This window comes from Gymnoscopelus microlampas (genome assembly GCF_963454915.1).
Source record: "Gymnoscopelus microlampas genome assembly, chromosome: 3".
Taxonomy (NCBI): Eukaryota; Metazoa; Chordata; class Actinopteri; order Myctophiformes; family Myctophidae; genus Gymnoscopelus; species Gymnoscopelus microlampas.
This window is the reverse complement of record NC_139940.1, coordinates 48,476,512-48,498,298: the sequence shown is the minus strand read 5'-3', so window position 1 is coordinate 48,498,298 and position 21,787 is coordinate 48,476,512. Positions and strand designations below refer to the sequence as shown.

The following is a 21,787-nucleotide window of genomic DNA, read 5'->3' as shown; positions in this document are numbered from 1 at the left end:
ACAAAGTACTACCAATCAACTCTAAATTGCCTGAAACGTACTCCTAACAGGTTTTTGGGGGGACGATTTTGGCCTCCAAACTTAGTGATTTTTTCGGATTTAACTTTCGTTTCGGTAAAATAAATTTTACCGAAACGAAAATTACCAATCAACTCTAAATTGCCTGAAACGTACTCCTAACAGGTTTTTGGGGGGACGATTTTGGCCTCCACACTTAGTGATTTTTTCGGATTTAACTTTCGTTTCAGTAGTGACAAACTTTCGTTTCGGTAGTGACACAATGGTGAAAAAATAAATTGGCTAAGTCCAGAGCTCGATGAATGTTAGGGACCAAAAAAAGTCACTACAAAGTACTACCATCTCAACTCTAAATTGCCTGAAACGTACTCCTAACAGGTTTTTGGGGGGACAATTTTGGCCTCCACACTTAGTGATTTTTTCGGATTTAACTTTCGTTTCGGTAGTGACAAACTTTCGTTTCGGTAGTGACACAATGGTGAAAAAAAAAAGTCACTACAAAGTACTACCAATCAACTCTAAATTGCCTGAAACTTACTCCTAACAGGTTTTTGGGGGGACGATTTTGGCCTCCACACTTAGTGATTTTTTCGGATTTAACTTTCGTTTCGGTAAAATAAATGTTACCGAAACGAAAATTACCAATCAACTCTAAATTGCCTGAAACGTACTCCTAACAGGTTTTTTGGGGGACAATTTTGGCCTCCACACTTAGTGATTTTTTTGGATTTAACTTTCGTTTCGGTAGTGACAAACTTTCGTTTCGGTAGTGACACAATGGTGAAAAAATAAATTGACTAAGTCCAGAGCTCGATGAATGTTAGGAACCAAAAAAAGTCACTACAAAGTACTACCAATCAACTCTAAATTGCCTGAAACGTACTCCTAACAGGTTTTTGGGGGGACGATTTTGGCCTCCACACTTTTTTCGGATTTAACCTTCGTTTCGGGGGTGACAAACTTTTGTTTCGGTAGTGACACAATGGTGGAAAAAAAAAGTCACTATAAAGTACTACCAATAGACTCTAAATTGCCTAAAACGTACTCCTAACAGGTTTTTGGGGGGACCATTTTGGCCTCCACACTTAGTGTTTTTTTCGGATTTAACTTTCGTTTCGGTAGTGACAAACTTTCGTTTCGGTAGTGACACAATGGTGAGAAAAAAAAGTCACTACAAAGTACTACAATCAACTCTAAATTGCCTGAAACGTACTCCTTACAGGTTTTTGGGGGGACGATTTTGGCCTCCACACTTAGTGATTTTTTCGGATTTAACTTTCGTTTCGGTAAAATAAATTTTACCGAAACGAAAATTACCAATCAACTTTAAATTGCCTGAAACGTACTCGTAACAGGTTTTTGGGGGGACGATTTTGGCCTCCAAACGTAGTGATTTTTTCGGATTTAAATGTCCATTGCCGCATTAACAATGCATGGGGCGCTTAAAGTTAAATATCTCCAAAACTACAAATGATAATCTCGAGCATGCATGTCCACAGTAAGGTGGATTTTTTTTAACTCTGAATGGAGTTTCTAGGTGAAAGTGTTTTTTTGAGGTCCCAAAACCTTCCATCCGCCTCCATTATAAATCTCTGATCTTTTAAAGGAGTACAATTCTAAAACTATGCAACATTTCAAAGATTCCTTTTCAGGCAAACATGTCCACAGCAAGATGAACATTTTAAAGTATGAATGAGGTTACTAGGTGTAAGTATGTAGTTGTAACCCTGCCTTCAAATGTCCATTGCCGCATTGAACAATGGCAATGGATATAGAGCACCGAAGTGTGACGTCACTGCCAGTAGAGGGCCCAAGACTCAAGACCCAAAAGAGTCTTGAGTCGAACGCATGAGATCATTACATTACATTACATTACAGTCATTTTGCAGACGCTTTTATCCAAAGCGACTTACAATAAGTGCATTCAACATAGGTAGGGAACGAAACTACTAATCACCAGAAGTCTTACGTGTATTTCCTTTAAAAAACAAGCAACCAAGAGTATACCTAGCGCTAAGGTAAAAGTGCTATCAGCTACCTACTTTCTTAAACAGATGAGACAAAATAGCAAAATCAAATGAGCACGAGCTAATACAAAAAGTGTATCGACTAAACAAGATCCAATAAAACAGTACAACAATAAAACAAGAGTTCGTACAACTAGTTAACAACAAGTAAGCCAGACAAAGAGGAAGGGTAGTGTTTCCTGAAGAGGTGGGTTTTCAGCCTGCGGCGAAAGATGGGCAGTGACTCTGCTGTCCTGACTTCAGTGGGAAGTTCATTCCACCACTGTGGGGCCAGAACAGAAAAAGTTGTGACCGTGTCGATCGACCAGAAGGACCCTTGAGTGACGAGGCAATCAGTCGCCCCGAGGTGGCAGACCAAGTAGATCCAAGTAGACATCACATTTTGCTTTTGGGCCTTAAGTCCCAAGACTCAAGGCCCAAAAGAGAAATTTGATGTCTACTTGGATCTAATGCGTTCGACTCAAGACTCTTTTGGGTCTTGAGTCTTGGGACTCAAGGCCCAAAAGAGAAATTTGATGTTCATACTTTCTGTGGTCTCTTGCAAGCTCTTCAGTGAAAGATCAGATAAAGGTACAAGAGTCGGGTAAAAGTTTGAAAAGTGCACTGGTTGGATTTGAACCGGGAACCTTCTGGTTGCAAGTCCTGTATCTAAACAACTGCACCACAGAGGTCCTTACCTGTTCTGTTGACTTGCGTGGAATTTTCTTAAAGATTAGATAAAGGTAAAAGCCCCAAGTAAAAGTTAGAAAGATGTCCTTGCGGGATTTGAGCTCAGGACCTTCAGTATGCAAGGCCTGAATCTTAACCACTGCTCCACCATGGTACATACTTTCTATGGTCTCTTGTACGCTCTTCAGTGAAAGATCAGATAAAGGTGCAAGAGTCGGGTAATAGTTGGAAACCTGTCCTGGTTGGATTTGAAACGGTAACCTTCTGGTTGCAAGTCCTGTATCTAAACCACTGCACCACAGAGGTTCTGACTTGTTCTGTCAACTTAGCCTGGCAAAGTCTGTACCCTTTTCCCTTTAAATATCCATTGCTATTGACAATGCATTGGAAGCTTAAGTTAAATATTTCAAAAACTACAAATGATTTCAAAGTAAAACATCTCAAGGATGCATGTCCACAGTAAGGTGGATTTTTTGAACTGTGAATGGAGTTTCTAGGTGAAAGTGTTTTTTTGAGGTCCCAAAACCTTCCATCCGCCTCCATTATAAATCTCTGAACTTTTAAAGGAGTACAATTCTAAAACTATGCAACATTTCAAAGATTCCTTTTCAGGCAAACATGTCCACAGTAAGATGAACATTTTAAAGTATGAATGAGGTTACTAGGCGTAAGTATGTAGTTGTAAGCCTGCCTTTAAATGTCCATTGCCGCATTAACAATGCATGGGGCGCTTAAAGTTAAATATCTCCAAAACTACAAATGATTTCAAAGAAAAAATCTCGAGCATGCATGTCCACAGTAAGGTGGAATTTTTGAACTGTGAATGGAGTTTCTAGGTGAAAGTGTTTTTTTGAGGTCCCAAAACCTTCCATCTGCCTCCATTATAAATCTCTGAACTTTTAAAGGAGTACAATTCTAAAACTATGCAACATTTCAAAGATTCCTTTTCAGGCAAACATGTCCACAGTAAGATGAACATTTTAAAGTATGAATGAGGTTACTAGGCGTAAGTATGTAGTTGTAAGCCTGCCTTTAAATGTCCATTGCCGCATTAACAATGCATGGGGCGCTTAAAGTTAAATATCTCCAAAACTACAAATGATTTCAAAGAAAAAATCTCAAGCATGCATGTCCACAGTAAGGTGGAATTTTAGAACTGTGAATGGAGTTTCTAGGTGAAAGTGTTTTTTTGAGGTCCCAAAACCTTCCATCCGCCTCCATTATAAATCTCTGAACTTTTAACTGATCATGCCTTGTGCTAGAGGTATGGAAACTATCAGTGGCTACTTGTTAAAAGGTCAATACTTGACCTCTTGGGATCTAGATCAGTGGTTTTCAACTCTTTTCATATCAAGGTCCATTATGTATTCGGCATTTGAGCCACGGACCACTGTTTGATGACATTTAGACTCATATTTTGTTATCATTGGATAAGATTTTGTCCACAATTCCATCCATGCTGTATTGATGTTGGTACCATACGAGAGATAACAGGCAAACGTTGATCAAAATAACAATTCTTTAATTAAGTAATGCAGATGTTTAACAATAATGTAACTCTTGAGAGCCTAAAATGAAACCAAATGGACCGTAAGGGTCCATTTGGCTTCATTTTACGCTCTCAAGGGTTAAAGATCTCTAATGGGTCCATTTGGTTACCAACTCTCCATCATCTAGCTGTGTAGCACCAGGAACACACTCAAGGACCACTGGTGGTCCCCGGTCCAGCTGGCTGAGAAGTACTGATCTAGATGCATGGTGGTCGTTTCAAACTAACCTTATGTTTACAAAAGCATTGACAATTCCACAGAAGCATGGAACATACCGTTGACAGCTACATACTGTAGTTCAGGGGTCTTCAACAGGGGGTCCGGGACCCCTAGGGGGTCCTCAGAGTCACTACAGGGGGTCCGCCAAATCTTTGTGTGAAGTGATTTTTTTTTTTTTTACCTTAACCACTCGAACCCTAGCATCCCTTTTCTGAGAACTTTAGACAAAAAATAGCAAAAAAAAAAATAGCAAAAAAAACGCCTAGCGCTGTGAGGCGTTGTGAGCTTGTAGATCGGCTATTTTTTTTGGCAAAGGGGTGTTTGGTATAGAGGGAAAAAAGAGCAGACCAAGTAAACAAAAAAAGTTAAATCTGAAACACAATTTTATACAATATAGAGGGGGCCCCTGCTTCATCTCTCTCTCAGCTAGGGGGTCCTTGGCCTGAAAACGTTGAAGACCCCTGCTGTAGTTGAACATCTTTGATGGTGATGATTAGTCTGTAGCTGTAGCCTACAAAGGTCTGAGTTGTGACGCTGTCTTTGAACCGACCGTTTCATTGTATTCACAAAGTCTCATGGACACCGTAAAACAAAGCTTTAATTTTCAATCAGACATCAACCATAATAATTGATTGTGTTTTGTCCATATTCTCATTCTGGGCATGCTCATCAGTGAAGCATTAAAGCCAGTGCAAACTTAGACAAAACATGTGAGACTGAGGTTGTGTGGCCTGGCATGGCCAGCTATCACTGCATTCTTTTTTTTTGCACTGGCAGATTCGTCTGCATGGTTTCCAGTCTAGAGGTTTTGAACTCTCAAACCGCTGCTTTAAGAAGCACATGTTTTACCACTGTCTGCACTATACTGTGTTCTGTGAGATTCACATCGTCGTACATGCTCTCAGTGGTGTAAAGTAGCCAAGTACATGTACTCAAGTGCTGTAGCCTACTTAAGTACACTTTTGAGGATTTTTTTTTACTTTACTGGAGTGTTTCCAATTTTCAATACTTTTACTTCAACTCCACTACATCTCAGACTCAGAGGCAAATATTGTACTTTTTTCTACTCCACAATAATTATTTTAAAACTTTAGTTAGCCTACTAGTTACTTCGTAGATTTTGATTATTATTACAAAACATGTATCAACCACTTCAGCACTGTGCATAGGCTACTTAGGCTATTTGAAACTAGACGATCTACAAGCTCACAATGCTTAGCGAGGCGTTGTGAGCTTGTTAAAATGCTTCAAAAAAATATTACGAATGTTTAAAAAAAAAAAAGTAATTACGAGGTAAAAAAAACAAAAACTACAAAAACATACTACCAAAGTAGTAAAATACCTCAAGAATGTACTTACTAATAGTTCCACCACTGCTATCCTCTTTCAGGTTCATCACTGTTTTTTATGCACCCCCCATCTTCACCAGCAGGTGGAGCTAGTCTCCATGCTGATATAAGGGGACTTGTCCAGCAGCCTTTATCAGTTAGTTAACTACAATAACCTTGCATCATTAATCCTCTCCAGTAATGGAAAGGCAGTCTCAGTAAGCAGAGTGAGCTCGTCAGCAGAATCTGTAATGCTACTTTGGGGAGCAAAGGATGTCAGAAAGCCATCCATTAAATATTGAAGACGTGAGATAATGGACAGCTCTCTGGGAACGAGTCCAACTCTAACATTAACTCATGAAAGCTGAACTGACTTTGAGCAATTTACAGGCTGTGACTGAATCAGGTCACATGGACGTGTTAAGCCTGATGTCACACTTTGGGTGACATTACTCTACCTTATCAAACTGGAGGTCCTTGAAATTTGGTTGAGACATAAGGTTGATAAAAAATTGGTGTAGACTCTGTAGACCTATTATAGTTTTACAGTTTGTAGACTTGAACCACAAAAGTGAGTTAACAAAGGGTTCCCTGAGCAGATTTCCAATGAACCATGGCCTATTTTTATGTTGTTTTTATATTTAACTACCATGGTGCCTGAAGTTTACTGTGTCCTATTTAATGTTGTGTGAAACGCTTTGTAGCTGTTTAAAAACATGCTATACAAAGTTTATTATCATTATTTATTAGAGCACTGTAAACTTTGTTATATGACAGAAATGTCATACAACAGAAATTCTGTTCTGATGCCATTATGTGCTTTTAAAAATGTGTATTGTGTGTGGTTGACAAGCTGTAACGAGTGTCTTGATTTGTTGAACAAAACATGTGCCATCTGGGATTTCTGCATCCTGGGATTTCTGCACTTCTGCAAACCAGTAAATTCAGGCATATGGCATAGGTCACATCTGGGTTGGCCTATAAAAAGACTGTACTCTAATAAAAAAAAAGTACATCACAGACATCCCACCTCTCCCATAAGTTGCGGGAGTTTCCCGGAAATTAGACCTGTAATACATCTCCTGCAAATGCCGGATCCGGTCTAGAGCCCGCCTACTAAATATATTAACATATATGCCAATATATGCAGAATATATGCCATATTTAGGTTCATATATGTGCATATATGTGGATTTATATGAAATATGTGTCAAATATATTACACATATATGTATACATATATATATATATATATATATATATATATATATATATATATATATATATATATATATATATATATATATATATATATGTTCATTATTTTCTTGAATATTTTTTCAAGGGTGGGATGTCTTGACATCAAAGCAACATTTTAAATTGTTTTGTGGATTATCGGTAGATTCTAGTTGATTCAAGCCATTAGTAAATTCAGCGCAGGCAGCGTTATATGGTCATTCGTGTTTATTGTCTTTATCGTAAAGAGTCTGAAACAGATGAGGACAACAAGGCACAATACTGAGACTTCACAGGGAAATGTAAACAAATATATTGAGATGTGGTGCTGGTTGGCATGACGAAGAGTTAAATACTGTACTGTTACACACTGTATAAAGGAGATATGAGACAAACAGCAGCTGAGAGTATAATGTCCAAGTCAGTTGTGTTGTTCTGAGGTGAGGTAAGGTCATGTTTGGTTCCATAGAACTAAAACAATATGCTAGCATAATATGATACAATACTGCCCTCGCTGCTGGTCTTACAGACCTGCAGTCAAGCATACAACAGTCAAGTCATTTCAAACGTGGCACAAACTGAAAGGATCGCTTTTTAAAACCGCATTAATATCACTCCGTTTACACCTAAAAGCTCATTTCATTTAACTACGTACACAAGCAATTAAAGTCGTGTTTTTTGACTGAACCGTGTCGAGAGAGCATGATTCTCTTTGATTGCTAGGAGCGGTCGTTTCTGCCTTCTTTTTTTTTTAAGGTAGGTATACATGTTCATGAACTAAGTTTTTTAAACTCATAAACCAAGTTTACATGCGAGCTTATGATCAGTTTGAAAGAAAAAAAAGAAAGAGAGGCACTTTGTTTGCCTGATTCATCCACAGAGAAACAAGCCAGGGGAAGACACCGCTATGTCCTTCCTCTTCTGTCCAGCAAGGGGCGAGGGGGATTCCTTTGTCATTTTTGTCACTTATCTAGCAATCTAACAGCGAGTTCCCTTTAGGTTCCTTTTTGGACATCCTGGAGTATTTCCAAGTGGACGGATCAGTAACGTCTATGCCACTTGTGAAAAGTTCATGTCTCCCATTGATTTGCTTTGCCTTTTTTTTGTTGTTGTTTGTTTTTTAACTTACTTACTTCTACTATCACTGTAAATGTTTGATCTTCACAACGCCCAGTTCTTTACCGCGTGAAGTTTACAAAAATAAATGAATAAATAAATAAAATCCCTCAAATCCCATCATCCGTCCGCCCTTCCCGGCCGGAAAATAAAAGCTGTGTGTGAGTTACTGTAGCGGTCGAGTCGACTGCTGTGTGGAGGAGCTCTTGCAGTAATCCTGTGGGGGTTTGCAAAAAAGAAGAAAAGGCGTTGCACCGGTGCCTCGGGCACGATTTCGCGCATTCCCCGTTTCGCGGCCTGAGATTATAGGACACATCTCGTGTAACGGAGGGAGTGGAAACTGCGTCTTCTGCTGCTGCGGCCACATCAACTTGTATATATGGAGGGGGTGTGGTGGTGGGTATCTCTCACTCCGGTTTCACCTGAGTTGTGGCGTTTTTGGCCGGCTGCAGGACGTTTAAGGAGCATCCAAGGGGAGGACAGAGGCTCGCTGTGTTTTGTGCAGGGATGAATGGCCGGATGGGGAGGGGGGGGGTGGGGTTAGCTTAGCACTGACACTGCCGGAGGAACGGGAGAGAGAGTTTTTTTCACAGGCGCAGAGTGGACTGGGACTCGGTGCACACTGAGGTTCACATTGCTCACGCCGCTATACGCCCTCCTCCTCCTCTTACGTGTCCAGGCGGTGTTTTCTCTTGGCTTTGCGCGCGTACAGGAAGTACATGGTGTGGCCCGTGGTGATGAACAAGACGGAGATGATGACCAGGATGCCGAAGTGCTGCGGCTGCGGGGCGGAGATGACCATGATGAAGTGCAGCAGGTCCATCAGGTAGTTCATGGAGCTCTGGACGCCGTTGACCACGCCTCGCTCCGACTCGCAGATGTTCTCCTGCAGCAGCTGGGTCACCGTCAGGTCGAAGGACCACAGGCCTGGAACACACCAAGGTTATTATGGTTAACGAAAACGAACAAAATAATGAAAACTCAAATTTTAAAAACATTTTCGTTAACTGAAATCAATAAAAACTGAAAAAAAGGGGGGAAAAAAGATAACTAACTGAAACTGTAGTGTATTTACTAAACAAACTGAAATGATAGACAAAATGCTCTTAGTTTTCTTTTCTGTCAATTTACTTATAAGCTTAATCTGTAAGTGAATATATTTTTTAAATACATTTTTTTTTATTACACAATACTTACTCTGGCCCTTTCAATCCTGCACCTGCCTTATTTGTTTATTTGGTGCCTCATTGAAAAGGGCCGAAAGTATAAAAAAAACTAAAACTAACAGTAAAACTATTAAAAACTAACTAAAACTATTAGCATTATCAAAAATAAAAACTAGCAAATCCGCTCTAGAAACTAATTAAAACTAACTGAATTTGAAAGGAAAATTCAAAACAAACTAAAACGAAAAATCCAAAACTATTATAACCTTGGAACACACTCAGCATACACATAACGTCAGGTCAAAGGTCAATCTGTCTTCTTGACCCCTGGACTATACATCACCCCAACACTGACTTTCATAAGAACAAGGATTCCTGTTTCTAACGGTAAGAAACTAGTTGAGTTCAGTTCTACAGGGAGACACTAAGTGGTGGTTCGGTGTACTTTAGGGATGGGACAATAATCCTTATTATCGTTTATCGTGCTAAAAAAACGCTCACAATAATCACATTGCGGATATTTACCTTAAGTGGTTCTGAACATTAAAATCCCTAACACACCCTGATATGAAATTAATGTTTTGCTTTCAAGGACATTGTGCAAATGTCATTATAAGGCATCTGCCATCAGACCTCTGGAGCTTGTTCAGAAAGCTGCGGCTCGTCTGGTGTTCAACCGCCCCAAGTTCTCTCACACAACTATCCTTCTCCGTTCTCTGCACTGGCTCCCCGTAGCAGCTCGCATTCAGTTTAAAACCCTGGTGCTAGCCTATAGGGCAGTGAAAGGAACAGCTCCTTCTTACCTCCGGGTTTTGGTCAATGCCCACACCCCTACTCGACCACTCCGGTCTGCCACCTCGGGGCGACTGACTCCCTCCCCACTCAACGGTCCTTCTGGTCGATCGACACGGTCACGACTTTTTTCTGTTCTGGCCCCACAGTGGTGGAATGAACTTCCCACTGATGTCAGGACAGCAGAGTCACTGCCCATCTTTCGCCGCAGGCTGAAAACCCACCTCTTCAGGAAACACTACCCTTCCTCTTTGCCTGGCCTACTTGTTGTTAACTAGTTGTAGGAACTATTGTTGTATTGTTGTATTGGATCTATTAGCTCGTGCTCATTTGATTTGGCTATTTTATCTCATGTGTTTATGAAAGTAGATAGCTGATATATTGCACTTTTACCTTAGCGCTAGGTATACTCTTGGTTGCTTGTTTTTACAGGAAATGCACTTAGGACTTCTGGTGATTAGTAGTTTTGTTCCCTACCTATGTTGAATGCACTTATTGTAAGTCGCTTTGGATAAAAGCGTCTGCTAAATGACTGTAATGTAATGTAATGTAATGTAATTGAAACATATTGGTAGAATAGTGTCTGCTCAAGATATATATAAAAAAAACATCTGTCTGGATTACCATGGGATTTGCTGTGCAACTTCCTCACCAGAAGATGAACTCTACTGATTTTGGTGACCTTATGACCTTTCCTCTACAGGGGCCAACCTTTGTTGGGTTTGCTAGCGGGGCTTTTATAGACTCTTGGTCTTGTTTCACTGACCACACACTGAGTCAAGGGTGAGGGAAACGTTACTTTTGGAATCAGTTGACCTATCAGTTAAAGGGATAGTTCACCCCAAAATGACTTTTTTTTCTATCGATTAGTCACCCCATGGAGACTTGAATTCATGGATATTTTTTTGTTTTTAGGGTTTTTAAGCCAATAATTTGATGAACAGCAGCGGTTCCGGTAGGAGACACAAAGAGTTATCTTTGTGTCTCCTACCGGAAACGCTGCCTACTGGTCCGCTGGTCATCAAATTATTGGCTTAGGAATGCGACAAAAACAAAAAAAATATCCATGAATTCAAAGTCTCCATGGGGTGACTAATCCATAGAAATAAAGATTGTTTTTGGGTGAACTATCCCTTTAAGGTTCTTAAGCTCTCTATGTAATTGAAGACATCAGAGTAAAGAGGGAATACTGTATTATTCCCACTCCTATTAGTACAATGTCGTATCATGTGCTATATTTTATATACCAGTATGCAAGTAAAAACAGAGGAACAAATATACTAAAAGCTAAAGTCAGCACCATATAGAAATTATACTAAAAGTAAGCAGAATCATGAGTGACACAGACTGGTGTTTGCATATCTAATCAAGGACTCTGCCCTGGTGTGAAATGCAATCACAGCTCCATTGTTTAACCTGGAGACGCTAAGTCTACCTTCCTGACAACTGTTACTCAGGATGGCCAAATGATCAAAGAACTTGGTCAACAGCTGGTGGGGGATTCTCCCCCACTCCACCCGTTTGTTTGTATTTAAATGTGAACGGACAGTATAAGTTGACTGATACGTGACTTGTTAAGTTAGTACCACCAGGTCGTTAGGCTGTGCGGGAGATCAGGGCTCTGCCCTGGCTCTCTGCTTTTATGATGCTGCTTATGCTGAATAAATGAATGAGTGGAAACCTTGGTCAAGACGTCTCTTCTCCTCCACTTTATTACAACTACCAGCCTGCTAACCGCAGTTTACTGCCTCATTTGACACGACAACAACATAGCTGATCCACGTCGTCTCTGTAGGGTCGAAACCGCATATGTCCAAAACTCTTACTTTCAGGATTCCGATGCAAAATTAGCAGGTCGCCCAGCTCGAAGCTTGTGGATCTACTACTTTTGATACTTTTGTGTGACGTATGATCAAGTACGAGCGTTAATTTAAGAAAAAATCACCAAAAGTTCAAATATGGAGATAAGAGGTTTCTGCTTGCCAGTAACAATATACAATGTTACTACTCCTGTTGTGTAGGGTAGTGGTTCCCAAACTTCTTAGTTCAAGATCCAAAAGACAAATTAGACGTTTGCCCGGTACTCAAACTAGTGAAAATAGCAGATCTACAAGCTCACAACACGTCGCTTCGTGCCGCGTTGTGAGCTTGTAGATCAGCTATTTTCACAACTTCTTGCACATATATTGTCTAATTAATGGAGTTTCTTTGATATCTTTTTTTTATGTATTTACGAAAAATACAAAATACATTTGTTTCAAGAAAATGTAGGAAACTAAAAATGTAGGGATATTTACTCATAAAAATGTGTCCGCAACCCACACATTTGGAAAGAGTGGTGTATGGCACGTCTACGTCTCTACTCACCGACGCGCGCCGTTATGACGCCCAGGAACAGCAGGATGATGGAGATGTAGGACTCGGGCGTGGTGCTGACCGGCACGTTGTCGAACAGCACCGTGTTGTTGGTCCAGTGGATGGAGGAGCGGTCGGGCAGCAGCGGCTGGTTGACGCCCACCATGAACGGGTAGGTGTGCTTCTGCCTCTGGCCTCCGCCGCCCGCCATCTCCGCCGAGGAGGAGGAGGAGGAGGAGTTGGCGTCGGCGCCGGGCACGAGCAGGCTGAGGTCCATGGGGCTGCCCGGGGCGAACACGGAGCACACGCACAGCAGCAGGCAGCCCAGGTGCAGGCAGCTGGAGATGATGCCCGTGTTGACCAGGCCGTACGCCTTCCTCAGCTTGGTGAACATCACGGTGCCCATCAGGCCCGTGATGGCCGACACGCCCATCAGCAGGCTGAGCAGGGAGCCGCTGATGCCCTGCGGGCCGTGGTAGAGATGATGTTATGAACAGACATATAACACGGTTCACACATGGATGTGTGAAATCACATGGTAACATTAACTTATTGTTTCATTATATTTCTTTTGTTGGTTTATTTCATTTTTAAAGGTTTTGCCTTTGAAAACACCATTGTCAAATAATGCAGTCTTCAACTGTATTACAAAATAGCATTTTCAGTTCTAAATTATTATTTTTTACACAGTTAAATGAGCCTCTACAGAGTAGGGCTGTCACCATTACAAATTTAAGTTGATGAGAAAAAATTGCACAAGGCAGATAAGACAAAAAAATTGAATATACAAAGAAATTACTGGCATATTTAATAATTGTATACTTTCAAAAGAAACAAAATAGCAGAAATAGCTGATCTACAAGCTTACAATGCGTCATGCATTGTTTGATAGAAATAGTGGTTTGATAGAAATAGCAGATCTACAAGCTTTGTCGATCTGCTATTTCTGCTATTTTTGGAAAATGATTGAAAATGTATGAAAATGCTTCAACGTGGAAACGATTATGACTATGATTGTGTTTTTGGCATTGAACATTGGAACATTATGAATAAAAACTTTATTTGTTTGCCTTTTAGGCTTTGTAATCAAAAATTGCACAGGGCAGATAAGACAAATAACTTAAATATACAAAGAAATGACTGGCATGTTTAATAATTTTATACTTAAAAAAAGAAGCCGAATAGCCGAAATAGCTGATCTACAAGCTTACAACGCGTCACGATGTAAGCTTCATTTTGCGTCACGTCATTATTGGAAAATGTTTGAAAATGTATCAACATGGAAACGATTATAATTATTATCTCAACTAATTGCGATTAGGCGATTATGTAATAATCATGACAGGCCTACCAGTATGTTTTAAATTGTGGGTTACTTAAGTTAACATCCGTATTACCTGCGTGTAGGCGTAGCCCGTGGTGATGCAGTCGAAGCCCAGCACGGTGGTGTAGAGGAAGGCCAGGCCCATGCCGGCCAGGAAGACGGGCTGCCGGTAGTAGGCGCTCCAGCCGTCCTTGCAGGTGCTGAGCAGCCAGCGGAACCTCTGGAAGCACAGCGGCAGGTTGGTGATCTCCTTCAGGTGCAGGCTCATGTCACAGTGGTCCTCGGCCAGGCCTGGGACCACCTCCTCCCTGCTGTCCTCGTCTCTCTCTGAGGGAGGGGGAGAAGAGAAGAGGAGGATCAGTCAGAGCTAAGCAGTATGTAGACAAGTTGTTCTCAAACCTTTCTGGCTTAGTCAGGGCACCCCTGTAATTTACTGTTTTCGTCCACGGCACCCCTGAATTGTGAGTTTACAGCACCTTACGTTTATATCATATTACGGTAAATCTCCCCCCCTAAGCTGCAGTACTGTATGTCATGAGGAAAACGTGAGAGAATATCTGTTTCCATTTGAACAGATTGAAAACAACTTTAAATTTGACATCTAACCACTTGAACCCAAGGATCCCTATTCTGGTGGGAATATTTGCCAACAATAGCCGATCTACACGTGGTTAATGAGTGTTGAATGTTCAGTGTGTGGTTGTAATCCCACAGATTACAACCACACACAGAGATTTTGAAAACATGACCAATGACAAAAAAACTCCCATATCTGCTGGGCGAAGTACAACAATGTGCAAACACAGCAGCAAGATTCGTGAGTTGCTGTGATAGGAGAAGGATATCAAACGGAACACAACCACCCTAAAGACTAATCATTGTATATATTCCTGCACAGTGATCTTGGTACATAGAAATTGATCTATTGAAGATTCTGACTTTCAAATGTACATATTTTTTGTTTTGATTGTATTGCTGTATTGTTGTATTGTGCTTTCCGCTTTGGCAATGTAAACGTATGTTTTCTCATGCCAATAAAGCCCTTTGAATTGAATTGTGTGAACAGGTGAATGTAAATGCACATTATAAAGCACTTTGGATCAAGGAGCTATATACTGTAAATGCACCATCTACGATTTTATATAAGCCTGTATTTGGCCCATAACCTCTACTCTTAGCATCCAGTACAGTGAGTCAACACCTCCGCACCTTGTGGGCGAAGGTTCCTCTCCCTGCTCGACGGCGCCACACACTCCTGGTCGTCCTCCAAGGCGGGCGGCTTGACGGACAGGGCCGGGACGATGCGGTACACCCGGGACAGGAAGATGAACTCCACGATGAGAGACACGAGGTTCCAGCCCAGGATGAAGCCACAGCCCACCACGTTGGAGGCCAGGGTCATGACCTGTCCCACCGCCAGCGGGGCCAGGATGTTGGTCACCTGATCGATCCGCCTCATGGTGGCGTTCATTCCTTTAATGACGACAAATGAAACCATGACAAAAGGTTCATGTATGAAGCATGAAACCAACATACAAGTGCAGTCATTAGTACTTCCCTGCTATTTTGGAGGGATTTCCATTATCGTCTCTGTCGGGTGGAAACCTCACATGTCCGAAACAGTTACTTTTCAGGATTCAAATATTATAAATTTCTTTGCAAAAGTAGCAGATATACAAGCTCAAAAGCTTTTGAGCTTGTGGATCTGGTAAATTTGAGGGACACTGTAGCATTATCAAGTAGGGCATTCATTTACGAAAATACCCCAAAAGTTAAATTATAGAGATAGGCGGTTTCTGGCCGAAAGCAACGATATGTAATTGTGGCCTGGGTCATGATACATAGCATTGTTTATAAAAACAGTCTCTGTTATTCAGGTATTGAACATCATTGATTAAAGGCGCTGTAAGTGGTAGTGTTTGTTTAAAACACATTTTTTTTCTATTAATTAGTCACCCCATGAAGACTTGAATTAATGGATGTGTTTTTGTTTTTGTGTCATTCCTTAGCCAATAATTTGATGACCAGCGGACCGGTAGGCAGCAGTTCCGGTAGGAGAGGAACCGCTGCCGGTCAACAAAATATTGGCTTAGGAATCCGAAAAAAAAAATAAAAATAATATCCATGAATTCAAGTCTCCATGGGGTGACTAATCTATAGAAAAAAATGACATTTTCGGGGTAAACTATCCCTTTAAAGCTCTACATTCTGAGAGTAATGGTTGCTAGTATAGAGTGTTTGTTCAGTAACAGGGGTCTCCCCGTGTTCTCCAGCTCTTTAGTAAACAGAAAATACTCTCACCAGCGAGGTGTCCGCGGTTGTAGCCGGTGATGACCACGATCCAGTCCCTCTGAATGGCAATGGTCAGTGCTGTACTTGCAAGGTTTGCCACATCTGCCAGGACGATCACCACCGTATAACAAACCACCTTGCGTGAGTTTTTACATGATGCAACATGTTACTACACGTGACAACAGAAAGGTTTTTATGATGCAACATGTTACTACACGTGACAACAGAAAGGTTTGTATGATGCAACATGTTACTACACGTGGCAACAGAGTTTTACATGATGCAACATGTTACTAACACGTGACAACATAGTTTTACATGATGCATTATGTTACTAACAGGTGGCAACAGAGTTTTAAATGATGCAACATGTTACTAACACGTGACAACATAGTTTTACATGATGCCACCTGTTACTAACACGTGACAACAGAGTTTGATGCAATATGTTACTAACATGTGGCAACCGAGTTTTAAATGATGCAACATGTTACTAACACGTGGCAACAGAGTTTTAAATGATGCAACATGTTACTAACACTTGACAACAGAAAGATTTTTATGATGCAACATGCTACTAACACGTGACAACAGAGAGTTTTAAATTATGCAACATGTTACTAACTGCTAGAGACAAACAAGGACTCAGGCAGCAGCAACAGTACTGACTGACACAGGTGTGATCGTTAGCAGTGGTGGAGGTAAGTAAAATACTAAGCAACGCCACAATAAGGAAATACTCTCTCAGTAAAAGGCCTGTATTGAAAATGTTACTAGTATAAAAGTATTGGCATCAAAATATACTTACAGTAACAGTGCCAAAGTGAAAAATACTTATGAATGGCCCATTACACAATTTAAAAAAATCTAAAAAGTAACTAACAGTTTTCAAAAAAATGTAATCCACTGATTGTTAGGTTAAGTTGTACTCACAGTCAGCCATCCGTCCCAGATCAGTTCAATGGATTGTTTATAAGAGAAGACCAGCATGAGGACGATGCTACACACCGTTACCGAGATGTTCTGAATGAACAGTGAGGCGTGAGCAACTAGAACAAGAAAAGACACAATGTATCTGAATGAGCAACTAAGACAACAACAGACACACTGTATCTGAATGAGCAACTAAAACAATAACAGACACAATGTATCTGAATGAGCAACTAAAACAATAACAGACACAATGTATCTGAATGAGCAACTAAGACAAGAACAGACACACTGTATCTGAATGAGCAACTAAAACAATAACAGACACACTGTATCTGAATGAGCAACTAAAACAATAACAGACACAATGTATCTGAATGAGCAACTAAAACAATAACAGACACACTGTATCTGAATGAGCAACTAAGACAATAACAGACACAATGTATCTGAATGATCAACTAAAACAATAACAGACACAATGTATCTGAATGAGCAACTAAGACAAGAACAGACAAGATGTTCTGAATGAACGGTGAGTAGGGCTGTCACGATTGCAACATTTAAGTTGACAATTAATTGTCACAAAAAATTGGGATTAACCATTTAATTGTGTTTTTGGCATTGAACATAATGCATAAAAATGTAATTTCTGTTTACTGAGATATTTAACAATTGTATACGTTAAAACAAAAAAGCAGAGATTTCTAATATTTTTTTAAAAATGTTTGAAAATGTATGAAAATTTTTCAACATTGGAAATGATTATGACGATTATGCAAAAATAATTGTGATTATCTCAAATTATTGCGATTATGTAATAATTGTGACAGGCCTAACAGTGAGGCATGAGCAACTAAAACAAGAACAGACAAGGACAACTAAGTGTACAATGAATAGCAGCACAAAGATTAATCACAATTTGTTTACATGCTAAAGAGATACAGACCCATTATCATCCATTTGGTTCCTAACTATCAATCATTTAGCTGGAGACCCCTGGGGCTCCGAGGACCCCAGTGCCCTATAATATGTATACAATGTTACAATGTACCGTATCATCGCTGTCGGGCGCAGACCTCCTATATCTCCTTCCGTATTTTCTTTTCTTTAATAAAGCAGTGCTATTGAACACGAACTCCATTGGATCCTCAAACTGTCGGTCAAACCTAACTCCGACTCAGGTTTTGTTTCCGCCTGACTTCGTCATTCTAATCAATGATGGACATAACAACTATCTCCACAATAATGGCCCAAAACCTCCTAACTCCACTTAAGCTGGAGTTGGGTAAAGTGACGATAATATAAGGACAAATGCAAGTATCTGACAATGTATAAAGTTACAATACCAACTTTGATGTGGCAGTATTGTGTTGTTTTAAAAACATGTTTTTTTCTTCATTTCCTGAAAAGTTAATATGTTGGACATAGTTGGTTTCTGCCCGACAGCAGAGATATAATACTGTATGTTACAATGTTAGAGTTGTAAATGAAACCTGTGAGGTGCCTACCTTTATTCCTAGGATTGCGGTCGACCCAGTCGCCGATCAGAGCCCCCAGGAGGAGCACTGACCCGGCCACTACCAGGCCAAACACTGCGGTCAAGAGGAGGTTACGGCCATACAGCTCGATCAGAAACACAGAGATAGCAAAGTGCCACATGCGGTCCCCCTGTTTTTTTTTTACCAAAACAACAACAACAATAAATTCAATCACGCTCTGTTGTGCAAGGAAGGCACGTGTGCTGTGCTGTCCAACGGGTCACAGAGTTCAACAACACACAGCCCTGCAGTTAACCCTGTCTGCTCGCTCTGCGTCTCAGAGGTGGGCTGGGGGACAGCTCAGAAACTGGACCTCATCGGTGTAGTCTCGCAAGTAGGGATGGGTTATCGATAAGGATTTATCATAAATCGATTCAAATACTGTAGATTCAAATTGGTGACAATTTAAATCGATTTAATAAAAAAATTATTGTGATGCAAACAGCAAAGACCGCATACAAAAAGAGGAAATACAGGATCTTTGTAAGAGAATTGATTAAAAAAAAATAGTTTTCAGTCATTTGCTACTGTATTGAAAAGAGGATAAGAGAAAAGACAGTATTGTAAATACAAATAAGAGAAGAAAATATTAGTTTTGTGTAAGAGGAATAATAAAAAAAATATTTGTTTGGTCATTTTGTATCTTGATTCGAATCGAATCGCATCGTGAGTTGAGTGAATCATTACATGCCTAGTATAAATTGGGTTTTATCCGATACCGGTGCTAAGCCGGTATTTTCAAATCAGTGCCGGTGCCTAAATGGTGCCAGAACCGATACAAAAACTGCAGTGCTGCCTTACTTTGTGCTGATTCTAGATCAGCTTAATCATCACTCAAGGTACACAGCACTACAAAACGGTACCTATTCATTACTATGCTACTACATCGGCAGTATGTGGTGGTACCGGTTCTAGTATGGTACCGGTTCTCGGTACTCGACCCTACTCTCGTCTCGAGCCAGACTGTTGCCTCCGACGATTTTCAAATGCTTCTGTCATACATTGGGAGATTGTGGAATAGTTATCTGGCCACGTGAGAATATCATTGGTGGGGGATTCCGAGCTAATGAAACTACATCTCTTTCTGGGAAGTTGGCATGCTGAAATAGAAGCCAATGTAAAAAAAACTACTTTGAAAACTCGTTTGAAATGACCACCAATGATGTGACTGACTGACGGGCAGGTTTCTGAACTGTCCACAGCCCTCCTCTGAGACACAGAGTGACCAGACAGAAATGGTGCCATCTCTACCGTATAATGAGCATTACTGAGGACCAATTATATATGATGAAGATAAGGTTGAAAATGCATGAAGTGCTGCCGTTTCCCCACCAATTGCTGGTCTGTCTATCAAATCAAATGGTCTTACCCACATTGACAGAGCTCCACTGACATAGATGAGAAACTTGGGACCTTTGAGGTAGATGAGAGGAGACCCTATAAGGAGGAAATGTTCAGATAAGATAAGATACTATTAAGGGGAGGTTCCCCCAAGCCAAAATCAGGTTGGTTCGGTGCATCTCATGGAGCAAGACACATATAGTATAGCACATTGGTTCTCAAAGTGGGGTCCGGGGACCCCCAGGGGTACTTGAGGGGGTTCCAGGGGGTCCCCAGCTAAATGATGGACAGGAACCAAATGGACCCTTATGGGTCTGTAACTCAGAGAGTGTACAAATGGAACCAAATGGACCCTAACGGGTCCATTTGGTTCCATTTGTACACTCTCAGACTTAAATTAACATTGGTTTTACAATGTGAATTGGGGTCCCAGAGGTATAAATGCCATTAAATGGGGGTCCGTAGCCTAATGCATGTCAAACTGGGGGTCCTTGAAATTAAAATGGTTGAGAATCACTGCTAGAGAGCCGTAAAAACCTTCTCTTATTGGGGTCCCTGGCTTATCTTTTCAAATGGGGGTCCGCGGGGTAATAAGTGTCAATTAGGGGGTCCTTGACATGAAAAAGTTTGAGAACCACTGGTATAGCAGGTAGGAAGAAAGCACTGGAGCAGGAAAGACAGCGTTTCATCATTATTACTCTCTCCGTCAGGTCACGACCTGATGAAGATGTAATAATGTTGAAACGTTGTCTTTCCTGCCTTGCACCCTGCTGTCTGGGCTGCTCCAGGGCATTCTTCTTACCTAAGATAAGATAAGACCTTTGAGGTGGATGAGAGGAGACCCTAAGGAGGAAATGTGCTCAACATGGACCTGAGAAGCAGAGAGTTCATGAACGTTGCATATCGTCGCTGTCAGGGCAGAAACTTCTTATCTCCATGTTTAACTTTTTGTGTTAGAATGCTCGCCCTACTTGATCATACTACAGCGTCACACAAAAAGCTTCAAAAGTAGCCGATCTACAAGCTCGAAACGCGAAGCGACGCGTTTTGAGCTTGTAGATCTGCTACTTTTGGGTTCGAATCCTGAAAAGTAAACCGTTTTGGACATATGAGGTTTCTGCCCGACAGACACCATTATACTACTGCACTGTAAGGGTCACTCCGGGTCAAGTGGAGGTTACCTGGTATACTCCTAGCCGGCCTGGCTCTTGTGTCACTCGAGTCATCCGACTCGAATTCGACCACCACCCCTCCACACTGTGAGGCGTTCGTTCGCAGGGACATTGCCTGTAGTGGGATCACGCAAACAACAACGATGCAAAATGGCGCAAACATTGATAAACATTTTGCCAAAAAAAGTATGAACAACACAGCATTTGACATACAGAAAGCTAATACTATACCGACTTGTTTTGAATGGTTATGGTAACTTTTCACCCTGTGTTTGCGTCTGCGCGAAGGTGTTGTTGACCACTAGTTAACACAAGCACTGGTCAGTTCCTCTTTCACATACATATGAGGCCCTTCTAGAAGTCAACACTCTATGGGTATAGTTGATCAAATCTGACAGGATATTGATTTAAAATCAATTCACACAGAAACCAAGCTACCTGGTCAGTGTATCCAAACAGAAACGTCATTACATTGCTGAACCCTACAACCCACATCAACCTCTCAGAGATGCTGTAGCACCGATCTTGTGTCCAATATAAAGCATTCGATGTTTACATATTTTACTTGGCCACAATTAATGATTATTTGCTTTTCTGAGGTGTAGACAAACACACACGTTGCAGTTAGTTTAGATTGTGTTGACTCCATATGCTACTGTATATTTACACAGCCGTCAAAAACTGTATACACATGCAATGAAACTTAGAAAG

General features: G+C 40.8%; 1 protein-coding gene across 2 annotated transcripts; it reads right to left on the bottom strand.

Annotated features, from left to right (window-relative positions):
- Positions 1–8,826: 8,826 nt before the first annotated feature.
- Positions 8,827–21,188, bottom strand: LOC311042270 (ferroportin; the record flags this gene model as incomplete). 2 transcript variants are annotated; one of them, XM_084052909.1, is made up of 9 exons in its annotated part: positions 8,827–9,090; positions 12,489–12,939; positions 13,874–14,127; positions 15,010–15,273; positions 16,102–16,228; positions 17,026–17,141; positions 18,534–18,693; positions 19,933–20,000; positions 21,086–21,188. In XM_084052909.1, the coding sequence occupies 9 exons, from the start codon at positions 21,186–21,188 to the stop codon at positions 8,831–8,833; spliced, it is 1,803 nt and encodes a 600-aa protein (XP_083909035.1). In that variant the 3' UTR covers positions 8,827–8,830. The 2 variants fall into 2 exon arrangements, with proteins under 2 accessions (XP_083909035.1, XP_083909036.1); XM_084052910.1 differs by having other exon boundaries at positions 19,937–20,000; positions 21,086–21,151.
- Between the last annotated feature and the right edge of the window lie 599 nt (positions 21,189–21,787).